The sequence below is a fragment of the Fusarium tjaetaba genome (genome assembly GCF_013396195.1).
Source record: "Fusarium tjaetaba strain NRRL 66243 chromosome Unknown NRRL66243_c0000035, whole genome shotgun sequence".
In the NCBI taxonomy this organism is placed as follows: Eukaryota; Fungi; Ascomycota; class Sordariomycetes; order Hypocreales; family Nectriaceae; genus Fusarium; species Fusarium tjaetaba.
The window spans coordinates 310,668-333,800 of record NW_023501231.1 but is presented as its reverse complement, the minus strand read 5'-3'; the positions used below and the strand labels follow the sequence as shown (position 1 = coordinate 333,800).

The following is a 23,133-nucleotide window of genomic DNA, read 5'->3' as shown; positions in this document are numbered from 1 at the left end:
AGTCTCCAACAGCATCAACACTACCGGAAACGATTCAAGTTACCCATATTCGAGTTTAGCATTCCTGAACATGATTCAATGTAATGATTTCATGTGTTGGTGTTCACAGTGGGATCGATCTTCCTGGCTTCTATTATCGGTCTTCGATGTAACTCCGAGGAATTTGATGTTGGGGTCTAGAGCACATTCTGTCTTGCGAGCCACGTTATCCACGGTGCCATTTGGGTCAATGTGGCTGGCATATGGTCACGATTCGTCTGTCTTTGAAAGCTCCACCACAGAGATGCTTCTCTAAACTATCAAACTTGTCAGTAATCAATTATGTAACAATATTGACGACTTGTACGACTAACATAGAAAAAGAGCCGTGAAATGGGAGCAAGAATGCTATAAGTTGACTCCCTCCCACTGAACACTAGAATCTTTTCTCCAACCAACTCGCCTATTAACTATCATTCAACATTCAACATCCAACATCCAACACTTCAACTGACCCAAATACGCATCAACATGCACTTTCACTTCATCTGGCTCCTTCTCCTGGCAACTCTGGAGCATGCAACGGGGCAGAGCTCCATTGGCCTTTGCAAGCCTGCCGCGTCTTCTTGTGCAGCCCTGCCCGAGGCTTCTGCGGAACTCTGCTCGGAGCTTATTGGTATCTCATGCGCTGTCCGTACATAAAGGCCTGTAGGCTAATTATTATGAATTTTTGCAGCATCGAAATCACTCTCTCAAACGGCCTGCTTCGTGCCCGCCGCAAGCGAAGCGGTTACGGTTACCAAGCCTGTCGTGATCCGAGAAACAGAAACCATCACGGCAACTACTACAACTGAGGTTACCACTACTACCTACTCAAAGAGCAGAACGTGAGTTTAATGTTGTATGCTTCCCCAAAACCCCTGTACTAACCAGAGACTTTTCGGACAGTAAGACGCTTCCTACCATCACGGCGCTGTATACCACAAAGGTTGTCTCCCGGACCGATACCAAGTGGCTGTACACCACGCTTCCCAAACCTCGAACATATCTGACTACAGTCATTGTTACTACCACACTGCCAGCGTGAGTAATATTGACCAATAAAACTTCCCCTTGCTAACCAGGAATCGCAGCACAAAGACGCGCAGCACTACTTCAACGTGGGCTCAGCAGTCCTGCGATGCTGGGAACAACAAGCTGAAGCTTAGGAGAGGGCACTTGGGTGAAAGAGCCGTGCTTCCCCGTGACTGCTGTAAGCCGAACCCTGTGCCATTAGTGTTGTGACAAAGCTGAATAATTACCTAGACTGCTATTTGACAAGCACCTCAACCAGCGCCATGACAGAATCCACAACCATTGTTGAAAGACCCACGGTTACCACGACCTACACCAAGATCGCAAGCGGAAAGTCCCCAACTGTCACCAAGCACGTTACCGTCAAAGAAACCACTACCGTCTCCATGACCATTGGTGCAGTCACTGACATTTCCACCACCATCACCAAGACCAGGCTCTCCAAGAGCACAGCAACATCCATCTCTACGCGATTCTCCATCTCATCTGTCACCGTCCCCTGGACCAAGACCGCCACGACGCGAACCATCCCCGTCTCCACCGTCCAGGTCAACCCGTGCGGACCTACAGGCTACGGCCGGATCGAAATCGGCGTTCCCGACTCCCCGGAACTCATGGAGAGCAACGAGGTGTCCCTCCCAGGCAGCACCAACATCAACAAGGACTGCTGCAATGCCTGCTACAACACCCTTGGCTGTGTCTATTGGGCTCGCAGCAACACTGATGGAGCGTGCCTCAACTTCCAGGCCATCGACTCGGCTGGATGCTCGACCTCTCAGTGTCCCAACGGTTTCCCTGAATTCGGTGTTTCCGACACTGACGATGGCTACAGCTACTATGCTGGACCTTGTGGAAGCGGTTTGGTGTGAGGCTAAGTAAGTATTTGAGAGACGGAATACGGATCGACTACCGCTAGGGCAGGGTCAGAGGCCAGACTGAATTATTCTCATTTGTTCTTGTATTTAGGCTAGGTAGTCCAAGTCGGTCGTTACATAGCAACATAACAACACATTCGCTCAAGTTAGCTTCTATGCCTCCCTGATCTGATCAATGCAGAGCTCTTTGCCACTTATAGTGAATTGCTTCAACGATCGATTTGACATTAGTTTCGGTGAGGTTCACTCACATCAGCGCTCTCTGATTGGTCAGGCTAAACAAGGTGCGCGATTTACGTACGTCAACCCGACCACCAGCTCGAAGTGAACAAAACAAGGCTCTTTCACCCCCAAAGCTGGAGCTGGAATGTTCACTGTAACAAAATCCACGCTTTGTACAACCGTTTCCCTGTTTCAGTGACCATTCAGTGCAATGTAGCACCAGCGCCAATCACAGCCCCCTTCAGCTCATTGCCCCTAAAACAATGCCGAGATTTCCGGCCCCAACCCCTGTAGATCCGCCTCAATTGGCCGCAAGCAGTTCGTTTCACATTTCATCTGTTTCACCATTTGTTTGCCTGCGCCTCGACGTGGAATGCCATTGGACAACGAGGCTGGGGGATTCACGAAGTGCACTTGAGAGGGAAAAATGTATTTAGAGGCGACTTGTTCCCTGAATCTGTGTCTGTTCTTGGCATCCTTATTCACTTCCATTGATTGTGAGGTTATTCACTCCTTTTTTCCTTCGCTGTTCGTGATACCTTGTGTTTCACAGACTTTCTTTTGGCGGTTAACAAAGTCCCTGGTGGATTTTTTTACTTAAACACACTCTTTTTCAGGTCATTTGCCTCAACGTCAATCAACACTTGACACTACGACATTCATCACTATGAAGTTCACCACTCTCTCTCTCATCGCCTCTCTGGCCTCTCTTTCAGCTGCTTCTCTATCTGCAGTCCCCATCATCGAAGCCATAGCCCCCAAATCAAAGACCTGTCCCACCGGCAACAAAGAATGCCGCACAGCAACCCAAGCAGCCCCGTATCTCATCTCCAGCTTCCAGACCCAAGGGATATACTCCCCCGCTGAAATCGCCGCTGTTCTCGCCCTCATGGCTTTTGAGTCTGGAGACTTTGAGTATAAGCGGAACCACTACCCTGGTCGTCCAGGCCAAGGCACTGCGAATATGCAGATGCCCAATTACAACCTTCTCTACGCCAAGAGCATTCCTGCGCTGGCCAAGGGATGGCAGGGCATTGAGAGTACAGAGGGTCTTTCGGATCAGGAGCTGGGGGATTTGTTGGATGAGGTTACGGTTGATAAGTATAACTTTGGAAGTGGACCGTGGTTCTTGAGGACGCAGTGCAAGGATGATGTTCGACAAGCGTTCAAGACGGATGTTGATACGGGCTTTCAGAAGTACATTGAGGAGTGTGTTGGGACGGATCTTCAGCCGCGGTTGGAGTACTTTCAGCGTGCTAAGACGGCGTTTGGTTTGTAGTTGGTTCATGCGGTCTGTTTTTCATTCTATACTGGGGTTCGTGGTATGATGGCTGCCATGAAGGTATTACTATTCGACTCGTTTTTAGAAAGGCTGGACAGCCTCTGACAAGTCTCAACGCAAAGGGAGAATAATAAAAAACAATGTCTAGTTTATGTGAGCCATCGTCAAGTCGAGTTCACCATGTATAATGAGGTTCATAAGTTGAAATCTTCTGTTCGAATCGGCTATCTGCTGTCTATATCTCATACCGATCCAACTTATCATGCACAGGCCTATACACAAAGTAATCAAACTGCGCCTCCTTCGCAAGCCCATTAACATCCGAACACGCCATCCCCACAAACGCACCCGTAAAGCTTCCATCCTTAGGATGTCCTCCACACTCATCCGACAAGATCGAAGCATCATACACAGGCCCAATCGCCTTCAACTCCTGCCCCTCAAGAGCATAGTAAAACTGAAGCGTGCTCCCCGCACGAACACTAACCGCAAGTCGGATTTTGCCCTCGTTGGGGATTTCAACTGGCTCCGCAAAGGGACGCTCAAGACGACCTAAGGGGAAGGACTCTTCGGAGGAGATGATCTGGAGCTCGCGCTGGCCGGAGGCGTTGGCGGTCACGGTTAGGTAGAAGAAGTTGAAGCGGCAGTAGTAGGCTGTCAGACCGGCGAATTGGCGCTCGTCGTCGGGGGAGTAGGTTATCACTGTTTCGGCGTCGTAGGAGAAGTGTGTTTGGCGGCGTGCGACGAGGGCTTGTTCGAACCATGAACCGACAGACTCTCGACCGATGAGGCTGAGCTGGTTGTTCTTGATGTTGAAGATACGCTCGGGTTCAGGTGTTCGAAGCCACTGGAAGTCAATGTGGAGTTTGTCGGTGAAGGTGTACCGCTTTTCTTTCCAGTATTCTGTGTCGTCGCGTGCAGCGGGGAGATCAACGTGAAGACTTGGGACGGGGCCGTTCTTGATGTACAGCCAGTCGTCATCGCCCCAGTACGCTTCTTGAATAGCTGTTTCTCGACCCAAGACCGAGCGACGCTTTTGGGTAACAGGGCGGCCAGTTAGATGCACGATGTACGTCTTGCCATCGGGTGTATCCACGATATCAGCGTGGCCAGCTCTTTGGAGCGCTGCGTTGGGTGCATCTTTTGAAGTGACGACGTGTTTCTGGGGATGGACTTCATAAGGACCCCAGATGCTGCGCGATCGCGCTAGAGTCATGGCGTGGGTGTAGCCTGTGCCACCCTCTGCTGTAGAGAGGTAGTACCATCCATTGCGCTTATACAAATGCGATCCCTCAACATAAGCTAGGTCTGTACCCTTGAAGATGTTCTTTTTCGGTCCCACGAGTTTACCCTGCTTGGGATCAAACTCTTGAAGAAAGATACCAGAGAAGAGATGAGGCCGAGCGCGATGATCCCATGTCATGTTGTTGAACCACTTGCGACCGTCATCATCATGAAACAGCGATGGATCAAAGCCAGAGGAATTAGCGTACACGGGATCACTCCACGGCCCCTCGATAGCAGGCGCCGTGATGATATAATTATGCGCATCCTTGAACGAGCCGTCCTTGCGCTTGACGTCCGTGTAGACGAGCCAGAACTTGTCTCCATCGTGCGTCAGGCAGGGAGCCCAGACACCGCAGCTATCAGGCTCACCACGCATATCAAGCTGACTCTTGCGGTTCACTGGACGCACGACGAGAGTCCAATTGGCAAGGTCTTTGGAGTGATGGATCTGAACACCGGGGAACCACTCAAAGGTGGATGTAGCGATGTAGTAGTCATCGCCGACGCGGCAGATTGAAGGGTCGGGATTAAAGCCCGGAAGAATGGGGTTTGTGACCTGTGGCATTTTGACTGATGCGATGAGATTGAGGTGAGAAATACCTAGGTATTGTCGTGAATGAGTGGTGACTTTTTATAATTGCTGGATATGTCGTGATGGCTGTCATTGCATTTAGCCTGAATGCAACCGCGGGGAACTCAACTCAGCTCACCCACCATTCACTGTTCATGAGGTTACGATGGGTCTCAGTGCCGATCGCCGTTCAACATTTCCCGGCTTGGCAGTGGGGAAAACCACTCAGTTCTCCATGGCCATGTCGCCCGTGATGTCCATACTCCCAGGGAAACTCTCCCAGAAGCCCTGCGTTGCGTCAGCGAACGTCGCGTACATGTTGCTACCGAATGCAAAGTCTGTGTCGAACAGGTCAATGTCTGCGGGCGCGATGAAGGAAAAGTCGACGTTTGACGAGGTCTGGTCGTTTTCGCCGTCTGTAGCGCTCTGGGAAGTGTTAGTAAGTGAATGTGAGAGTGATGGGGTGAAGTACTTGTTCGTCGGTGCTCTCGGCGTCGGGTTGACGAACGGGATCGGGCTGGAGAGCGCCGTAGTCGATGATTGCGTTGCGCATTTCTCGTCTTTCGCTGGGTGTTACTGCGAGATCGCCGTCGGCCTTGATGTTGCTGTAGAATATCTGCATCGCCTTGATCTTCTCGCGCTATAATCCGTCAGTAAAGTCACTATCATGAGACGGGCGACTTACCCAGGTGTCAGCCATCGGCCAAGCTTGTCGCATGTCTTTGAGGAACAAGAGACCCTCGACGATATGCTCCCTTCGCTTCTCAACTTGATGCGCCGTGTCGCCAGGATTTGGGAAGTGATAAAAGTACAGCATCGTTCCGACGGCCGTGTAAATGGTGAAGCCAATCCAAGGAACGAGACCACGTAGAAAGTACAGGCCAAATGCGCGTATCTCTTGCAGCATGTCACACACCTGCTCAGCGACCTTCTCGAGCTCTTTGCTTGACCATGTTGACCATTGGTCCCAATCCTTATCGCCCACTCTGGCCTTTTGCATCTCGACTTCAGGGAGATAAGACCGGTAGAGGAAGATGACGCTCATGAAGTAGATGCAGTGCATGTAGCAGTATGCCTGACCTTGATTGGACACGCTGTGTGCCCGTAGGAGGAAGAGCTCGTATCGTAATCTCTCGGGTAGTGAGTTCTTCCAGAGTTCAAGTCGGGAGAGTAGCATCTGGAACTCAGACTGAGGCTGCCATGGCGGTACAGTGTTGTCGTGCCGTGTACAAGCCCATTTGGCGACGGCGCCCCAGACATCAGCGACACGCATGCTGTTGGCCACAATGCCTAGACTGCCATGGATAGTTCCCATCGCTCCATCCGGCATTGAGCCATCCAGTCTTTCGCACAGCACAATCTGGCCAAAGTTGAAGCTATCCGACTCACACGGGAGTTGGATCCGCATCTTATCACCCGACAGCATCCTATCGCGACCCTTTCCTCCGCTGAGAAGACTGTCCATCAGGAAACATGTCCAGGCAGTGCGGCGTCTCTCTTCAGCTTCGATAAAGTCTTCTCGTGTTATCGCTGGCGGCGGTTCTTCAAATAGACCGAGGACTTGTGCCATGCGCACCGCCATGCCGAGATAAACCCATGCCCTTCGACCCTCACCGGCGCCCCAGGAATGTCCGGTCAGCATGAGAAGAACCTGCGCGCGATGGACGGTAGGTTGGTCCACAAGTGACAGAACAAGCGACCGCGCATGAGCAGCGAATGTATTGCTTGCTTCAACCTGCGTCGCATATCCCGGCGGCGCAGCCTGCGAGAACCTGCTCCATGTGAGTGAGACGATAAGCGAAGGAATCATATGCCGCACCTCACAGTGATAGCCAGCATCGCCCAGACGAGCAAAGGATCCAACCTCCTCTCGCGAATAGCAATGAGGAGATTCGGAATATGGTGGAACGACCACTTGTACGAGCACCGCAGATAACTGTTCTTGACCTCATCCGTCAGGAAGCCGAACGGGTCCGTGGTGGCCAGGTTCCCGGCCCGGATGAGCTCCGAGTCAGCCCGGCTCCCAGCCCCGGCCCCGACTTCATCCCGGTGACGCTCGAGACGGCTCCGGCGGAAGATGAAGGATGTGCCCTTGGGCGGGAAGACGCACTCGTCGCCGCGGTCGCGACAGCGCGTGCAGGGCGGACCGCCTGAGTGGATGCACTGAGAGGGGTGAGTCAGTTGTTGTGAGAGGGAAGGGGGAGGGGAGGGGAGAGGAGCACTTTGCGCTTGGAAGAGCGACATGCGCCGCATGCTATTGACTTCTTCATCGTTGACGAGTCAAGTGAGGGTGACGTCTGTACGTTGACAGGGCCGTCAATCAGTAGTCAGTCATTGTGACTGGTATTTTGGCTGAGTGAGGGTCGAGAAGATGGGGCAAATTTTCCAATGCTGGGCTTTGGATTGGTCAGCTTCTCGTGCGTGCAGTGAGAGACACTGAATAGAGACTCGACACCAGAGATACAACAAGTCAAGCTAGATGTTATGAATTAAGAATAATATTTCTCTTTTCTGCTCTTTTTTATCTGTATAGTGCTATATCGTGCTGTGAGTGAAGCGGCTTGAGAGTGTTAATGGGTTTGCGCAGTGTTCGATGGCAAGGTGTTGCCGTGTTTGCGCGACTGACAGGCATCAGGCCTTCCGAATCCACTAAATTACAGCGGCTCCATCACTGCGACGAAGTCACAGCCTATTATAAGGACTATTGCGCATCAGCAAGTCCGCCTTGGCAATATAACTCAATTCCTACCCGATTCCTGGCATCAATGAGACCTTTACAAGAATGAGTACATGTGGTATTTACGATTGAAGTGTGAAAGCTACAAAGTAATCATGTGTCTCTGGGGTTCTTGATATAGTTGTCGATCAATTGGCGCGAAAGAACACAAGTTTCTCGTCTAACCACTGTTAGTACCGTATATGTGTGGCTCGTATATCTGACTGCACCAGCCAGAATTCTTGTTTTACTTAATCAACCTTATTACCGGGCTTATCAGCGAAAGGAATGAATATCTCCAGGTTGAACATTATCGAACATGAACTGAGAGTATGATATCGCCAAGCCAGAGTTTTGATGACTAATGCTGAAGGACCCTCGAAGGGCGCTATTGTCAACGAGCCAAGCCAGGTATAAATGCAATCTCCGCTTCTTCGAAGACTGTGAACAACTTGCTTCTTTCAACTTACTATTAGATATTACAATCGAACGTTCATCATGGCTTCTTTGAAATCGCGATCTGAGCTTATTGATCTCCTCAAGTCCATCCTCAACGCTCGAAATGAGACGAAATGGGAAACTCTAGAATCCTTATTTCAGCCGAGTATGTTGATCGACACAACATCTCAGCCGCGCGATAACTTCATCGAAAATCTACGTTCCGCTAGTGGAGTCTCAGTGACGCTTGATAGCTGTGTGGTTGATGTAAGCGCCCAAGCCGTTGCTGGGCGAGTCATCAAGACCGAAACCCTCCCAGATGGTCAACAGTATGAGTGTCAGGAGATTATACTCACATGGTTTATCGACGGCCGCTTGGCAACTATCAAGCGACTTAAAGACGTTGACTCTCGCTCTGCAAAACAAACTACAACTCCTTCGACGTTGGAAGAACTGAACCCTACTTCTCTTGATCTCGGAGCACTGTACCGCGAGTACATCAAGAGCATCAACGATAAGACCATGGAGGCAAATTTTGAGAAGTTCTGTCAGCCATCAGTGACGCACAATACCGTGAGGAAGACTATTGCGGAGTATATATCTCTGATTTCAGAGAGTCAAGATGCGATTCATGGGCTATACTTTGACATTCAAGATCTCATCGTCGATAAGGATGCGGGAAGAGTTGCGGCTAGGTTGGAGTTTACTGGACTTCCTGTCAAGGCATGGGCTGGAGCTGAGCCTAACGGGAAGACTGTCAAGTTTCATGAGCATGTTATGTATTGGCTTGATGAAGGCAGGATTCACTGGGTTTGGTCTGTTGTTGACTTGGATTCGTATCGAAAGCAGCTTCAGCAGACAGACTAATAATGAAAGAAGAATAATGGTTTAGCCAAAGCAAGGCCAGATCGCCAGCGGCGCGAATGACGATACGAGGCCTGCCAATCGGGAACTAATATTATGCTCCCAATGTGTTTGACCGATTGTTATCCGAGTTTCTTAATCTCAATGCCTCGAACAAGGACTCGAGAAGCAGAAATATTCGTAGCGTCCCTCGAGGGCCCTCTAGTCAGCTTCTAAAATCCTCGGTGCATGGCTTCGACGGAGAGCGGGTGCATGAGTGACCCCGAGGGTACGATCTACGGCATCTCCTCAGTGCGGAAAGAGAAAGCTGAGTCGATCCGTTCCCATTTTTAGTTCTGATGGGTTTTGCATAGTTTGATGGAAACCCTTGTTCAAGGCAAGGGGTGGTGGAGGCATGGTCATCGGATCTTCGGTTGCGCCCGAAGGTGATCCAGGAAACTTGGCTTACGCTTACGCGTACTGATCAGATAGAAACGAAGATGCAGTCGAGGGCGCAAACAAGACCAACTGGCGCTGGAAGCGTGTGACAAGATGCTTTTTTAATTTTGTCTGTAATGGACAAGAAGCCATCAGCTACAACGGCAAAGAAATGAAGTGATCGGCATACTTTCAGCGGCAAACGTATCAAGCTCTATGACCTTTCATTAGTTAAAGTGATACACGTCATCCTCTCCATGGGAAAAGAGAAAACTACATGAATACAGTCCTTGGAGGCCCTTGTCGAAAACCCCGCCTGTTCAGCCAGCTGCAGCTACAACAGACATCGCAGGGGTTGATGCTCACAAGCCGGGCGGATATGGGTACACACCATATAGGTGCCTGATGAAGGCGGCTAATCAAGTCGTAGTGAGGGACACATGGGTATTGAAACCTTGACACCAAGTGCAGCAGGATTAGAAATACTTGGCCATCATTATTGCCTTATCTCAGTCAAAAGCAGCAACACTGACGGTTGCGTGGGTAGCTGAAACACCATCGCTTAACCTGTCAGATTATAGGGCAAGCCGGCCCGCACCTTGCAGATTGTATAGAGCCTATTGGATGGTTGACAGTATCTTCAAAATAAACAAATGACTCATGCGGCATTGCAGGTGTTGCGTATAGCAGAGCCTACCTGAATCTGCTGCAACGTCAAAGATCATGCACTCCTCTGCCGTCTGAACTGCACGTCGACTTTAGGCGAGCTGATGGGCTTACCGAGGGGCTGCGAGGGCGCTTGAATGGCTTTGTAGGTATGCTACATTTGAAGGAGACCTAAGCGGTGGTCAATGGTTTAAGGACCCTCTTTGAGTTACTCGAGACGTGCATCATAACGAGACATTAGATCCGGGAGGGGCCGTTCGCAGCCAGCCTGACAGCAAACCCTTGCAACGGCGGCATTCAGGCAATCGAACCCACCTCTTGCGTGAGGCAAAAAGAAAGCTCGGTTCCGCCGAATACCTGCGATGGTAGCAAGAATCTTCACTCTTGGATAGACAGCGCATCTCATCTGGGGCCAGGTGGCCTGCACGGTCCGAGCAGATATCTAGCAGCCATTGGATGCTGACGGCGATGCGGGGTGAGTGACTGCAGGTAGCTGTCAGCTGCCCACCTGTTTGCAGTTGAGCCTCCTCTCATCGCCGACTTTTCGATAATCTTGTCCAAGGCAACTGATGCCTGCTCCTCTTCACTACGTTGAAAAATCGCCTTTATTGGTGGATTGTTGCCGTCTGTCCCATACCACAGCCTGAGCATACGTATCATATCATCTGCCTGTAACCGTGCAAGTGTCTGGCGTGATTACCGCTTGTTAGATCTGCAGCCGGTCAAAGAAGTGAGGGTTCGGGCGGGGGCGATTGAGGGGCTTGTAGCTTCACTTTCCTCAGACATCATGCAAATTATCCTACAGTTTTCTATTGTCCTTCCGTTCGTCATGCGTTTTATGATATGACAGATTCGGCAGCAGCCAAGCCAGGTCCTAAAATGGACGTACATCACGAAAGTCTAACCTCCTAGGGAAAAGATCGGGCTTTGATCACATTTGCAGCAAACAACGAGGTGCACCAGCTGCCTACAGAGCCTCTATCAGTTACGGCCTCATGAAGTATGTATGCTCACTCAACAAAGCTTCATTTGTAAGGATCGTGTGTAGTAGCATTTATCAGAATCGTGTACAGCAACAAGGTAATGACTGCTTTCCCTTCCTTCAAACACAGACATCAGCCATGGAAGTCTTGCTGGCCATGACACTACCATACTAGAGATGCCTGGTGATCCAAGTGGTCGCCATTCTTACTCGTTACCGTACTCGTTCCCAGGAGAGTAGGTGACAGTGAGCTTGCCGTTGCTGTCTTCAACCACAGACGCTTTCTTCTTCCCAGCTGGAAACTTGACCTGAATTGCTTCCTTGTCCCCATCAAGAGCAGGCTGGACGGATCCTTCAGTGAGAGAGGCAGCCTTGACATAAACCGAGCTGTTGATAGTGAAGGTGTATGTCACGCCGGCCTTCAGAGGGACGCAGTTGACTGGTGCTGGCGTGATACCTGCCCCCAAGGACTTCCCACGGGCCACCCCGATGACATCGTTGTACGGCTGGAGTGTACTGCTAGTTGCAATAGAGAATTGGCCGTTCCCCGGAGCCGGGTTCTCGTCATCCGGGTTGGTTTCTTCAAAGGAAGAGTCCCCATCTAGGACGAGAATAGTCCCATCCCGTGTCTGCGTTCCGAGAGTGATTTTCTTGTAAGTTTGTGTATCGATGATACAACCGGTGCCGAGGCCGGAGGAGCCTGAGACGGAGCCCATGAATCCGTAGAAAGAGTTGTCAAATCTGAAGGAGACTTGTCCTCCGGCAGTAAGCTTTCTGGATCGGAACCACACGATCGACTTGGTAGTGTCCGTAGTGTTCCCACCGCCCTGGATGACGGACTTGGCCGAAAAGAGGTTGTATACCTTGCCCGCACTGCCCGAGTTGTTGGTGACTTCGACAGTGTATAGGTTCGACATGGTGATGATGGTTTGGAGGGTTGAGTGTCAAGGCTTGTAGAGTGATTTGGGAGAGGCAGTAGTGGTTGATGAAAACCAGAGAGTAAACTAGACGTGTAGGAGATTTATAAACTGGTTATCAAACAGTTTCAAGGAATACCCTGTGTAAAGGAAGACGCACGCTTGCATTCCATATTACAAACTTCTATTTATCAGTGGCTTCTAACCGGGACTTGCTCAACCGGGCAAGATATATCAGTTCTCAGAAAGTCCTGCAACCGACTCAACTGTGAGGTTGCAGCGGGTTCAGAGCTACCTAACGCCAAAGCGGCTAAATTGCATTGAGAGTCTCGACTTTTCTTTCCTTTCAGATGCAGCAGACACGTAGAGGCGTGGCTTCAAGCGGCTGAGGGAAGTACCCAATAGGTGCCATTGCATGGGAACTTTCGTATAGGCGGTGTGGTGGTTAAGACTGAGCTTATCCTAGTCATGTAGATTATGAACTTGAAAGGGACGTTGCGGGAAATACTCTCAGCCTGCCTAAGAATGTAACACGCCTCATTCTTACCTGCAGTTATCCATGCCTACCTGATTCATAAGCCGCCGGCATATGACTGCTTTCATACAGTCATGGATTGATAAGCACGGTATTTTGGATGTACTTCCTTGTCGAAAGTGCAATCGGGGGAGCCGACGAAGGGCTTACCACACTCTGCCCGTCGTTGAGGACATGGCCTGCTGCTCGTAGCATAGCAACACGTCACCCCTCCCCATACATCTTGCTATCAGCATATGACCTTGACCCCCGAGGATTACCAGTTCAATCATTCTGCGTTTCGTTTCTGTCTTTCTCGCAATACTCCGCGATCAGGCTCATAGCCCACCAGTTGTCGACTCCAAAGAGCACGTTTGAGTGCGTTCAATCAGCAGCCATGGCATTCACGGTCAAGATCAAGAACCAATACAGCACTGACACTGCTCGTTCCTACTGTATGGTCGCACTACCCCCTGTGGTGGTCGACGAGAACAGTAGCCTCACTATCCAACCAGGAGAGCTGATGACTCCCACTTTCGCTGTCACCGACACAATAACCTACGACTCCGTCACTTCCATGACGTTCAAATATGAGTACTTTGCCTTTGTAGGGACCTGCACATCCGGTGCTCACCCGAGAATCGAACGCACCAAGAGCGTGCCTGTGAACCTAGGGTCTGTGAAGGCAGATGGATTTGTGGCCTTGGTTGACTGGGATGATGGTCAGGTCGACATCAGGATTGCAAAGGGAAACGACCTTGAAGAAGAATCCCTAACTTACGCTCCCAAGGGTGCAATCCGCATCAAATGCAGAAGAGCCCCAACCAACCGCAAAAAGTCCTATGTGGTTGGCCTTGCCCAGCGTCTCATCACTGAGGAGATTGACGAAGAAGACAACACACAGGAGCTTCCTGACCCTATTCCGATCGCTGCCGTACCCTACAAGAAGGACAAGCTGTATACCATCAAACCTTCCGCGACCATGTGTATCAAGGTGACGGATCGCGGGACTCCCGAGGGTCTAGTCCTCCCCCCTACCACCGCCAAAGTGGCCACGATCGACTTCAAAAATGCCAAGAAGGGCGAAAACCCTCAGGTCATGGTAACTGAAACCGGGGATGGCTATTTCCAAGGACGGAGCCACATATCAGAAGCCACACTTCAGAAGCTTTTCTCAGGGAGTTCTCCAGTACCACCACCACAACCACGAGCTCCCCAACAGCAGCCAGCCCGCGCCCCAGCCGGCGTATCCAAGGAGAAAGAGCAAGCCCAAAAATTGGGATTCACGTCGGTTCGACAGGTGTGTATTTGAGGTTCTCCATTCCTGCAGCTTATCACTAATTTGGGCGACCTAGATGCACGCGTACCAGTTCCTCACCAAGTACAACAAAACACAGCTGGCCGGCTTTCACAAAGACGAAACGCTAAAGAGCATTGCTATGAACGCCGCTGACTGGGGAGCCAAGATTCTCGCCAACGATGAGTATAGGGATGAATATCTGGACGACCTCTTGGTGTTGGCATTGTTCGACACCATCCTCTTCCTAGGTAAGTCAAGTTCCAGCAACGGGCAATTACCTCTGCCCTACTAATAGATTTGACAAGATAATTCCAAGTCCATCGACTGGGAACCAGAGAGAGGCGAACAGCTCCAGCATATCAGTGGGAGCATTGTCGATGTTGAGAACATCTACGACAACACGCCGTCGGTCCGGATCGAGTTTCTGAACGGCAGCCCACGAGACGATACCGCTTCCACTGCAGAAGAAGCACGAGAACTGATTGCAAACATCAGAAACCATGGAAAGACCCCTCTCGGCACCCAACTGCGGCGCAAGATACTGGACCGTTTCGTGTACCCCAAGCTACATTCCAAAGGCACTTTCCGGCCTGTCCTGATCTGTATCATAACTGATGGAGATGTAAGTAGCGGACCTCGGCGTCATACAAGCAGAGACTAGAGTCTGACCCATTTCTGCATTAGCCCCAAGGCGAGGACAGAGACCAGTTCAAAAAGGAGATCCAAGCGTGCAAGGCACTTCTTCAAGATCGCGACAAGACGAGGGTTGGGGAAAAGCGTAAGACTTACTCTCTCATCGATGTGTTTACGCCGGAACCGCAAGAGTTGACCAGACCAAGACGTGCTCTTCCAGATCTCTCAAGTGGGTAACGACGCCGGAGCCATTCGCTTCCTGAGAAGTCTACAGTCCGATCTGGATTTGAAAAAAATTCTTCATATCACATCTTGTGGGTTTTGAGGTTTACGATATAAGGGAGCATAATATCTTCTAACACAAAGGTCAGATCAGCAGCTTGATATCCCGCTCGACGAAGAGGATCCAATCTTTACATACTCTGCGGTATGTTCTTTAAGCTTTAGTTTGCTTAGAGTTGATGTTAACTGTTGGCAGGCTATCTCGAGACTTGCAGGTGCTGCCTTTGTTGGTGTATGTCACAATATTCCCACACTTAATAATCTAGCGCCGGTATTAACCAGCTTCTAGCTCCGTCGTAATGAGGATGGTGAATTTGTCTTTCCTGAGAGTTAGTTTGGCAATCATATCCTTCCCAAAGGATACGCCAGTCGTGCTGGGGGTAATGATGAATGATTGATCAATGATGGGTTTAGGTATTCAGTTTTAAGTCATGTTTGGAAGATCAATGTTGTTTATCCCGTGAGCTATTAAAAACTTCCATTTTGTACCTCGCTGCAGAGTACAACATGACTATGATAGCTAACGTACATGATAAGCGAGTGGACTAGACAAGCAGGTAGACTAAAAATGCAGTCTGCCTCACCCAGAACCTAGAGCCTGATTGGAAAGTCTGCCTCGCCGGGCGGTGAGAAAACTGGCGACCAAATTGTAGTCTCAAAAAGCCACCACGATTGACGACATTTGGGACTACACAGAGCGGCTCCAAAAGGACCAGGCAAGCAATAAGCGACTACGAGGCTTGAAGAGGATTGGACCTTGTATCGAGCGACTGCAAGAATACGCTGGCGTAATTGAGGTCTTTGTCCAGGTCAAACCAGATATTCTGGCTCTCATCTGGGGATCGATCAACCTTTTACTTCAGGTTTCAAGTAACCTCGTCGCTTCTTTCGATGCAATTCTTGGGGTCATGAAGAATATGGGGTCTATTCTTCCTCGATTCAAAGAATTTGTTCCGTTGTTTAAGAACAATGAGCGCTTGAAATATGCTCTAGGGCTGTTCTTTCAGGACATCCTTGATTTCTACCTCACAGTTCTTGGCTGTTTTGGTATCCGTCCTCTCGTTCAACCTCGGTTAGGTAGGTTAATGAGTAACCACCCATGCCTTTTTTTATGTGACGTTAGGCATAGACAGGGAGCTTTCAGCGAATTCAATCCTCCGCAAACTTCGACCACTGTCTGATAGTCCGACCACATCGCCAGAAAAGAAAGGAAATGGGTGAGAGCACCAGACAGATGGAGCCGATAACCGTGCTACCAACACCTAGCCCCACATCCACTAACAAGTCTGTAGCATATAAAGGAAAGGTAGCAGCTATGACACAACGTAGGAAATTATTAATTGCCAGAGCGCTATTGGCGTGAATGAGATATACCTCAATCAAGTAGATGACGCCAGACATCAAGACCAGGATAGAGCCGCTGCCAAGGAAGATTCCGGCGGAAGCTTGTGCCAGCCAATGGATAGACCTGCTAGAGGTCCAGCCAAACCAGAAGATGCCTAGAATATGTAAGACAGGGATTTGGAAATAGGGCAGTTTAGTGTGTACCTGCTGATAGGAGGATTGACCCGGCAATCATGGGCGGCAGACGTCGTTCCGGCACATGGACTCGGCTTTGCTGGATATAGTAGATACTATGCAGAGCGATCCCTATACAAGCCAGGACAACGCCAATGGTCATCCCGATAAACGGAAGACTTCCGTCCATACGGGACCATCCGCGGCCTGTGACGAATGCAAGAGGGTACATAGTAAACGTGAGGTATATAATTCCATAAGCGAGACTCATGTAAATGGTGAAGAAGATGAGCTGCAGATCATCAATAAGGTTTCCGAATGCCGGGGTAGCTAACTTACTATTGGCTCCCGCACAAACATCCTGACTGGTTTCGTAAAGTAGCTCTGCACGAATGTCGATATGCCCCGTTCTGGACGATATATCCGAGATGGGCTAACCGAGGTATTCCCCTTGGATCTTTGGCGCAGTATCACCACCTCGGACGTTTCAGGGGTAAGAACAAACGCGACACTGCCGAAGGCGACACCTCCTATCAGAGTAAGCCACGCCGTCCAGCGCCAGCCCAACTTGAGTGTCGCCAGGTTTCCAACGATAGGTCCAACAGTCGGTCCGCAAAACGTCGCAACGCTGAAAACCGCCGTCGAAATTCCTCGCTCAGCAGGTCGGCTGAGGAAGTCGACGTACATACCCCCCAGAATAGCTAGGCTCGAAGAACCAGCTAGACCAGAGAGGAATCGAAACGTCAAGAGCGGAGATATGTTCTGAGCGAGGGCGCAGGGGAGTTGGCAGATGCAGAAGATGGCGTAGCCTAGGAACAGGGGTCGTCGCTTGCCGTAGAGTTCCGATGCGGGACCCCATGCCATCGGACCAAGGGCGAAGCCGATAACGTAGAGTGTTATGCCTAGTAGGGCCGTATTGGATGAGACGCTGAATCGGGCTTGGATGTGGGGGATTGCAGCTGAGTAGACACTGCTGCCGAAGGAGACGATAAAGGTTGCGAGAGAGGTGCTGACCACGATGGACCATTTTTTGGAGGAAGACCAATTGACTGGTCTGTCTTCTTCTTTTAGGCCATCTGGAATTGCTGATGGACTTTGGGATTCATCGAGGGAGATGGAGTTCTCAATATCGTTGGGCGTTTGATTGTGCATTTTGATATGTACTGCGAAATGAGAAGAATGGACTTGGAGGTGATGGAGAATAGTCTGTCGGTAACAGGGTAGTAGCATTATCGTCAACGTATTTGTACATGACCCTCAAACTGCCCTGATACCCCGGATTTCCAAAGTTACAGCACTAGGGACTACCCTTCCATGTGGGGCCGACAAATATCGTAATCTGGGGTCATAAGCGAGCATGTAACCTCAACTCGAGCGAGGGTTTCACGAACACTCTAGTGCTGGCCCTATAAAACAGTGAAATACCTCGCTTTGGTGGGTGGAATAGGACCTCGGGGAACATCCGGGTTGTATCGCCGTGACGGGAGAAGATCTTGTCATTTTTTGTAAAATCAAGCATATTCATTGACGTCAGGAGACCCCTTCATGTCTCATTAGAAATCCCTTCGTGTGTGATCAAGGAACTGGAAGTGGTACAACCTGGGGTTTTTAGGTTATTGTGGCCGTGTTTATCTTAGTTTTCATGCAGGTCGCTGTGATGAGGTGAACTACGAGTTCTTTGAGACACTTACTCAATTTTTACTAAGCTTGGAGGAAGAACTGCGACAGACTAAGATGATAGGGTCTTGATGGAAGATGCCCGACTCTCGGCAGATCCGTTCTGGCGTTTAATCGCTTGCGCCATAGGTGTACATAAAATGATGTCTCTACTGCCTCTCGCAGCTGATATCCTGCTCACTCCAAGGAGACATACCAACAACAGTATCACAGCTACCTACCCTTCTACGATGTCACTATCAACATACCTCACCAAGCCATCATGGGTATTACCCATTCTCGCAGTGGTAGCCACAGTACTATATTGCATCAACCGCCTCTTCATCAAACCCCATTTCAGCCCCCTCAAACATCTCCCTTCTCCCAAGCAAGGCCCCCTTTTACTCCGTCTCATACACGAGCCCAAAGTCTCGGAGATAGAAACATGGATGGATGAACTCCCACACCGTGGCCTTATCAGATACATGGGCGTCTTCAACCAGGAGCGTATCTACGTCGCCTCCCCTGAAGCTGCGCAGGAGTTGCTTTCCTCAAATGCCTACAAGACTATCAAGCCTGAGCTTCAGTGGATCTTGGCGAACAACATCGCTGGCCATGGGTTGCTCATCCAGGAGGGCAATCAGCATAAACAAGCTCGCAAGAGGTTCAATCCGGTGTTTAGCCCTGCCCAGATGAAGAAGTGGTTCCCTACCATCTGGAGCTTGGCCGTCGACGCCATCGATCTCCTCCCACAACACATAAAGCGCGAGCCATTTGCCCCACACGGCGTTGTAGCCATTATCGAACTTGTCTCGGCAGCAAGCATCGACATTATCGGTCGTTTTGGCTTCAGCACCGAGTTCCAGACCCTTCAGAGAGTCACATCACGTGAGAGCACGAAGGGTTCCTCTGATCCCAAGGTCCGCTTTGGTAAAGCTTACATCGAGATGTTCAAGACAACCAAGCGAGGCCAGATGACTCTTCGTGCAGCATCCCTCATTGGGCCCAAGATCGCGCTGAAGCTGCCTTTGCGAGCGGTCAAGACAATCGATAGTATCATGGCTCTAGTCCGTGCCACGGCAGAGGATATAACGACAGACCACGAGCGGAATATTGAGAAATATGTGGCAAGGTCTGATCCGGATATGCTCACACTGCTTATGCAGACTGGGCACTTTTCGCATCAGGATTTGGTTGAGCAGACTGTTCACTTCTTTGCTGCTGCAACAGAGACCGTGGCTGGTTCTACGTGCTGGGCTATTCACTTGCTCTCCCGACACCCTGATATGCAAGACCGCCTTCGAGCAGAGATCAGAGAGCATATAGCATCTCCTCGATCAGATGTCAGCCAATCTCAATTGCACAGCTTGAAATATCTCAACGCTGTTACAAACGAGGTGCTTCGTTACCACTCCATCAACACACTCCTCTGGCGCGAGCCAACACAGGATATCACGCTTGCAGGAGAGCGAATCCCCAAAGGCACAAAGATTGTCTTTTCACCATGGGCTCTGAACCGTGATCCTGCACACTGGGGATATGACGCTAGGGTATTCAATCCATCGCGATGGCTGGATAATCCTAGCGGTGGAGCCGACCATGCATACTCGTTTCTGACGTTTGGGGGTGGTCCGCGTCGTTGTGTCGGTGAGCAATACGCCAGAGATCAACTGTCGTGTTTTGTTGCTAGTCTTGTTGGACGGTACAAGTTTACTCCTGTTGATTTGCAGAATGGGTCGGATGAGGGGAGGGAGATTGGTGATGATTTTGCGTTGACGCTGTTCAAGATCCTCTCGGGGTGGAAGTTGAGCGTGGAGTTGGTTCCTGGGTGGTGAGCTGACTGTTCAAGGTCCTTTTATTGCAGTTCTTGCTTCATACTCTCATATACAGACCTTGTTCAAGTTGTAGTCTCTTCACATTTGTAGCAGAGTATTTGTCTGGCTCGGGGCTGAGACAGCTAGGAAGCATGTAGTCAGTGTTGAAATGTCAAGGTCCTTCCGAGCCTCCTCCGGATCCCTGCGGTATAAACAATCATGGGACGACCCACAAATTTTGTCTGACCGCCGAGTCCCTCTCTCATATTTATGGGCTGTTCTTGTTGGTTATGTCCCACGAGCTGAATCAAGCCGCCCTCAAAGAGCTATCCTGAAGAGCCAGGCCATCGCGTCTCGAACAGCTCTCACCACTTACTACAAAAGATTACAATCTTTATTTCTTCAACTTTCAATGATCCTACACCAAAATAAATCACCAATGATACAAACCAAGCACACATAAATCAGTCGCCGGTCCACCTCCCAGACCACCTATCGGCAAAGGCGGGTTATCCAACGAGCTAGCCAAGCCACAAACCCCCAAAGAAATTAAAGATGCTTCGGTCTGGACCAAGCCACTTCTCAGAGGCTGAAAGTAGACCAATTGAGTTTGAGACGGTCGACATATGAAACGTGGTGCAGTTAATCTGGGGCTAAGCTATGAGGTCAGGATTGTCGAGTCAAAATTTCAGTGACGTTTGCCAAGATTACTGCTACAGGCCTCGCTGTGGTAAACTTCCTATAAGTCAACATCCTGGCGAGATAATAAAGTTAATTTGTCAATGAGGAAAAGATGTTTTGTTGGAAGTCTATTGACTACCCATTTGGGCATGTCGTTCATAGAGAAAAAATCTCAATTAAGAAGCTTACCGAGTCAAAAGTGATCGATCATGAATCGTCTCCGCTTTCTCCCGCGATCTAGATTCCCGAGCGCAGATCCATGACTCGCCAATCCCGAAGGAGATCGGCACTTCAAAATCTTGAGGAATTTGTTTCGTTCACTCGTGAAACAAATGCCGCTTCAAAGAACTTATCACCAACATGCATTTAATTTACAAGAAACGGTGTAGAAATCTTATTTGGGTTCAGTATTCCACGGTCCATCGCGTGCACAGTACAGAGGGTGAAACAAATCTACCTCAGGTTGGAGTGTCAGCCCTATTCCCTTCCGGGATCTAGTCATATGCAGCCGCGAATCGTCAAAGCCGCTTGGATCCGATGTGATAGGGGCATTTGTGTTAGCTCGTGGTTCATACAGCTTTAGCTTCTGTAATAAAGATGGATGGGTTCCCTGTCTGCTTGTATGTTCGGTTGTCTTCCTTGCTCCGTTTTGTGTTTTTCAGTTTGTTGTGAAATATGCCTCAGATTGAAGATAGGCCGTCGGTATGTGACTTTGATTATTATGGCTGGAATTGACTGATGAGATTAGTTCATTATCGAGTCGTGGACACTTTATGTCTTCGGCACGCTTATTCTCTTCTCGCGTTTTGCAGTTCGTTTCAAGACCGTTGGGTGGAGGGGCTTACAAGGCGATGATTTCTTTTCTGTTCTTGTTCTGATATTCTACGCTGTTGATGCGTTTACAGTATATCTAATCTGTATGTTCCTGCCAGTTACATCTTGGCCTCACTAATTCAACAGATTATCTCGGCACCAACATCGAAGCTGGCGTCGCAGCAAAATCAAGCAGTAGGTACTCCCGATCCCCTACAAAATATCGCAAACTCACGTTCGAAAGCTCTCACCCAAGATGAGATCCACGAATACGAAACAGGTTCCAAACTCGAACTTGCAGCTTGGTACGCATACACAGCACTCATTTGGTCTCTCAAGGGAACAATGCTATGCTTCTTTTCGAGAATGACGATTGGGACGTGGCATAATATGTTTGTCAAGACTGTGTCGATCCTGTGCGCTGTGTCTTATCTCGCTGTATTCCTCACAGTAAGCAAGGTCTCTCTCAAGTATAGGCTGAGGGCAGAGCTGATTGAGTGTAGATTACGTTTGGATGTTTCCCCACTCAGAAGAACTGGCAGTAAGTTTAGAAACTTGCATAGATGAGTTAAGCTGACGCCATCTCAGGGTTGTGCCTGATCCCGGAGGTTTGTCGTACTGAGCTACAGGACACTGGCTAGTAAACTGACATGTCTCGCAGATAAATGCTCCTTCAAAATGCAAAACTTTCTAGTGACAACAATCCTAAACGTCCTGTAAGAAACCATTCACTTACTTCTACAAACACTTCTAACTCTCTAGGACCGACGCTCTCATCCTCGGAATTCCATTGCCTCTGCTCTGGAAACTCCAAGTCCCCTTCCGCAAGTCCGTCTCCTTTCCTCTCTCCTCCCTCAAACTCATTCTAACACTCCCAGAAAACTCGTCATCGGCCTTCTCCTCTCCTCAGGAGCATTCGTAATCGCCGCAGCTATAACCCGCGTCGTCCTCACACTCTCCGCAAACCCATCTGCACTAACTATCAACGCATGGGGCGTTCGCGAAACCATCGTTGGAATTCTCACCGTCAACATTCCCATTCTTCGACCCATTTTCTCAAAGTCCTTTTGGAACGGCAATGCTCCGAGTGAGATTACTTCCTCGTATCGGACGACTACCCACGGGACGAGGGGTGGTAATAGAACGCTTACGCAGGATATCTCGGGGCCGTATGAGCTTACGCCGAGTATTAATGACGGATCGAGACCGAGTGCTAGGGGAAGCCAGGACTCGATTGTTTCGAAGACTGTGAGGATGGCTGACATTGTTGTGTCCAAGTCGTATCATGTCAGCCATGATGTGAATACCTATGACGGGAGGTCATGGTATGGAGACAGAAATGGGGCTTCACAAGCATCTGTGCATGCAGAATCTCCAGTTTAAGGATGAAAAGGCTATAGTAAAGTTATCAATGCATAATTAGAGTTCAAGTTGCCTGCCATCGGCGACCGAGGTCGCGTGATCAATATCGTTTGCCTTCGCCAGAAGCGTAGGCTATATTTATCGCTGTTGGAATAAAAGACGTGAGCGACCTCATAAGAAGTTCCTCCCTAAAGCTCCTGGGAGCGACTTCACTTCGAGCTTCGCAGGATAAGAGCGGCTAATTGCTGACGTTGAAAGGAAAGTTGAGGA

The 23,133-nt window shown here is 49.7% G+C and overlaps 10 protein-coding genes across 10 annotated transcripts; 6 read left to right on the top strand and 4 right to left on the bottom strand.

The window, feature by feature from the left end:
* Positions 1-510: 510 nt before the first annotated feature.
* Positions 511-1,922, top strand: FTJAE_2015 (uncharacterized protein; the record flags this gene model as incomplete). Its single annotated transcript, XM_037348166.1, has 5 exons — positions 511-673; positions 716-866; positions 928-1,062; positions 1,113-1,231; positions 1,285-1,922. The coding sequence occupies 5 exons, from the start codon at positions 511-513 to the stop codon at positions 1,920-1,922; spliced, it is 1,206 nt and encodes a 401-aa protein (XP_037210975.1).
* Positions 1,923-2,817: 895 nt separating this feature from the next.
* On the top strand, positions 2,818-3,429 carry FTJAE_2014 (uncharacterized protein; the record flags this gene model as incomplete). The annotated part of the gene is made up of 1 exon (XM_037348165.1): positions 2,818-3,429. One exon carries the CDS (start codon positions 2,818-2,820, stop codon positions 3,427-3,429), a length of 612 nt encoding a protein of 203 aa, XP_037210974.1.
* A 238-nt stretch (positions 3,430-3,667) lies between these two features.
* Positions 3,668-5,284, bottom strand: FTJAE_2013 (xylan 1 4-beta-xylosidase; the record flags this gene model as incomplete). The annotated part of the gene is made up of 1 exon (XM_037348164.1): positions 3,668-5,284. One exon carries the CDS (start codon positions 5,282-5,284, stop codon positions 3,668-3,670), a length of 1,617 nt encoding a protein of 538 aa, XP_037210973.1.
* Positions 5,285-5,515: 231 nt separating this feature from the next.
* FTJAE_2012 (general repressor of transcription) lies at positions 5,516-7,543 on the bottom strand (the record flags this gene model as incomplete). The annotated part of the gene is made up of 4 exons (XM_037348163.1): positions 5,516-5,716; positions 5,763-5,930; positions 5,976-7,062; positions 7,110-7,543. 4 exons carry the CDS (start codon positions 7,541-7,543, stop codon positions 5,516-5,518), a joined length of 1,890 nt encoding a protein of 629 aa, XP_037210972.1.
* Positions 7,544-8,504: 961 nt separating this feature from the next.
* FTJAE_2011 (polyketide cyclase) lies at positions 8,505-9,311 on the top strand (the record flags this gene model as incomplete). Its single annotated transcript, XM_037348162.1, has 1 exon — positions 8,505-9,311. The coding sequence occupies one exon, from the start codon at positions 8,505-8,507 to the stop codon at positions 9,309-9,311; it is 807 nt and encodes a 268-aa protein (XP_037210971.1).
* Positions 9,312-11,579: 2,268 nt separating this feature from the next.
* On the bottom strand, positions 11,580-12,290 carry FTJAE_2010 (uncharacterized protein; the record flags this gene model as incomplete). Its single annotated transcript, XM_037348161.1, has 1 exon — positions 11,580-12,290. One exon carries the CDS (start codon positions 12,288-12,290, stop codon positions 11,580-11,582), a length of 711 nt encoding a protein of 236 aa, XP_037210970.1.
* A 911-nt stretch (positions 12,291-13,201) lies between these two features.
* FTJAE_2009 (NACHT nucleoside triphosphatase) lies at positions 13,202-16,240 on the top strand (the record flags this gene model as incomplete). The annotated part of the gene is made up of 8 exons (XM_037348159.1): positions 13,202-14,104; positions 14,160-14,352; positions 14,410-14,726; positions 14,789-14,966; positions 15,109-15,164; positions 15,216-15,251; positions 15,673-16,096; positions 16,149-16,240. The coding sequence occupies 8 exons, from the start codon at positions 13,202-13,204 to the stop codon at positions 16,238-16,240; spliced, it is 2,199 nt and encodes a 732-aa protein (XP_037210969.1).
* A 56-nt stretch (positions 16,241-16,296) lies between these two features.
* FTJAE_2008 (major facilitator superfamily transporter) lies at positions 16,297-17,689 on the bottom strand (the record flags this gene model as incomplete). Its single annotated transcript, XM_037348158.1, has 4 exons — positions 16,297-16,332; positions 16,394-16,518; positions 16,568-16,829; positions 16,877-17,689. The coding sequence occupies 4 exons, from the start codon at positions 17,687-17,689 to the stop codon at positions 16,297-16,299; spliced, it is 1,236 nt and encodes a 411-aa protein (XP_037210968.1).
* A 665-nt stretch (positions 17,690-18,354) lies between these two features.
* Positions 18,355-20,028, top strand: FTJAE_2007 (cytochrome P450 monooxygenase 3A19; the record flags this gene model as incomplete). Its single annotated transcript, XM_037348157.1, has 1 exon — positions 18,355-20,028. The coding sequence occupies one exon, from the start codon at positions 18,355-18,357 to the stop codon at positions 20,026-20,028; it is 1,674 nt and encodes a 557-aa protein (XP_037210967.1).
* Positions 20,029-21,363: 1,335 nt separating this feature from the next.
* FTJAE_2006 (integral membrane protein PTH11) lies at positions 21,364-22,884 on the top strand (the record flags this gene model as incomplete). Its single annotated transcript, XM_037348156.1, has 9 exons — positions 21,364-21,390; positions 21,437-21,605; positions 21,649-21,696; positions 21,746-21,951; positions 22,005-22,042; positions 22,090-22,109; positions 22,163-22,217; positions 22,264-22,329; positions 22,380-22,884. 9 exons carry the CDS (start codon positions 21,364-21,366, stop codon positions 22,882-22,884), a joined length of 1,134 nt encoding a protein of 377 aa, XP_037210966.1.
* Between the last annotated feature and the right edge of the window lie 249 nt (positions 22,885-23,133).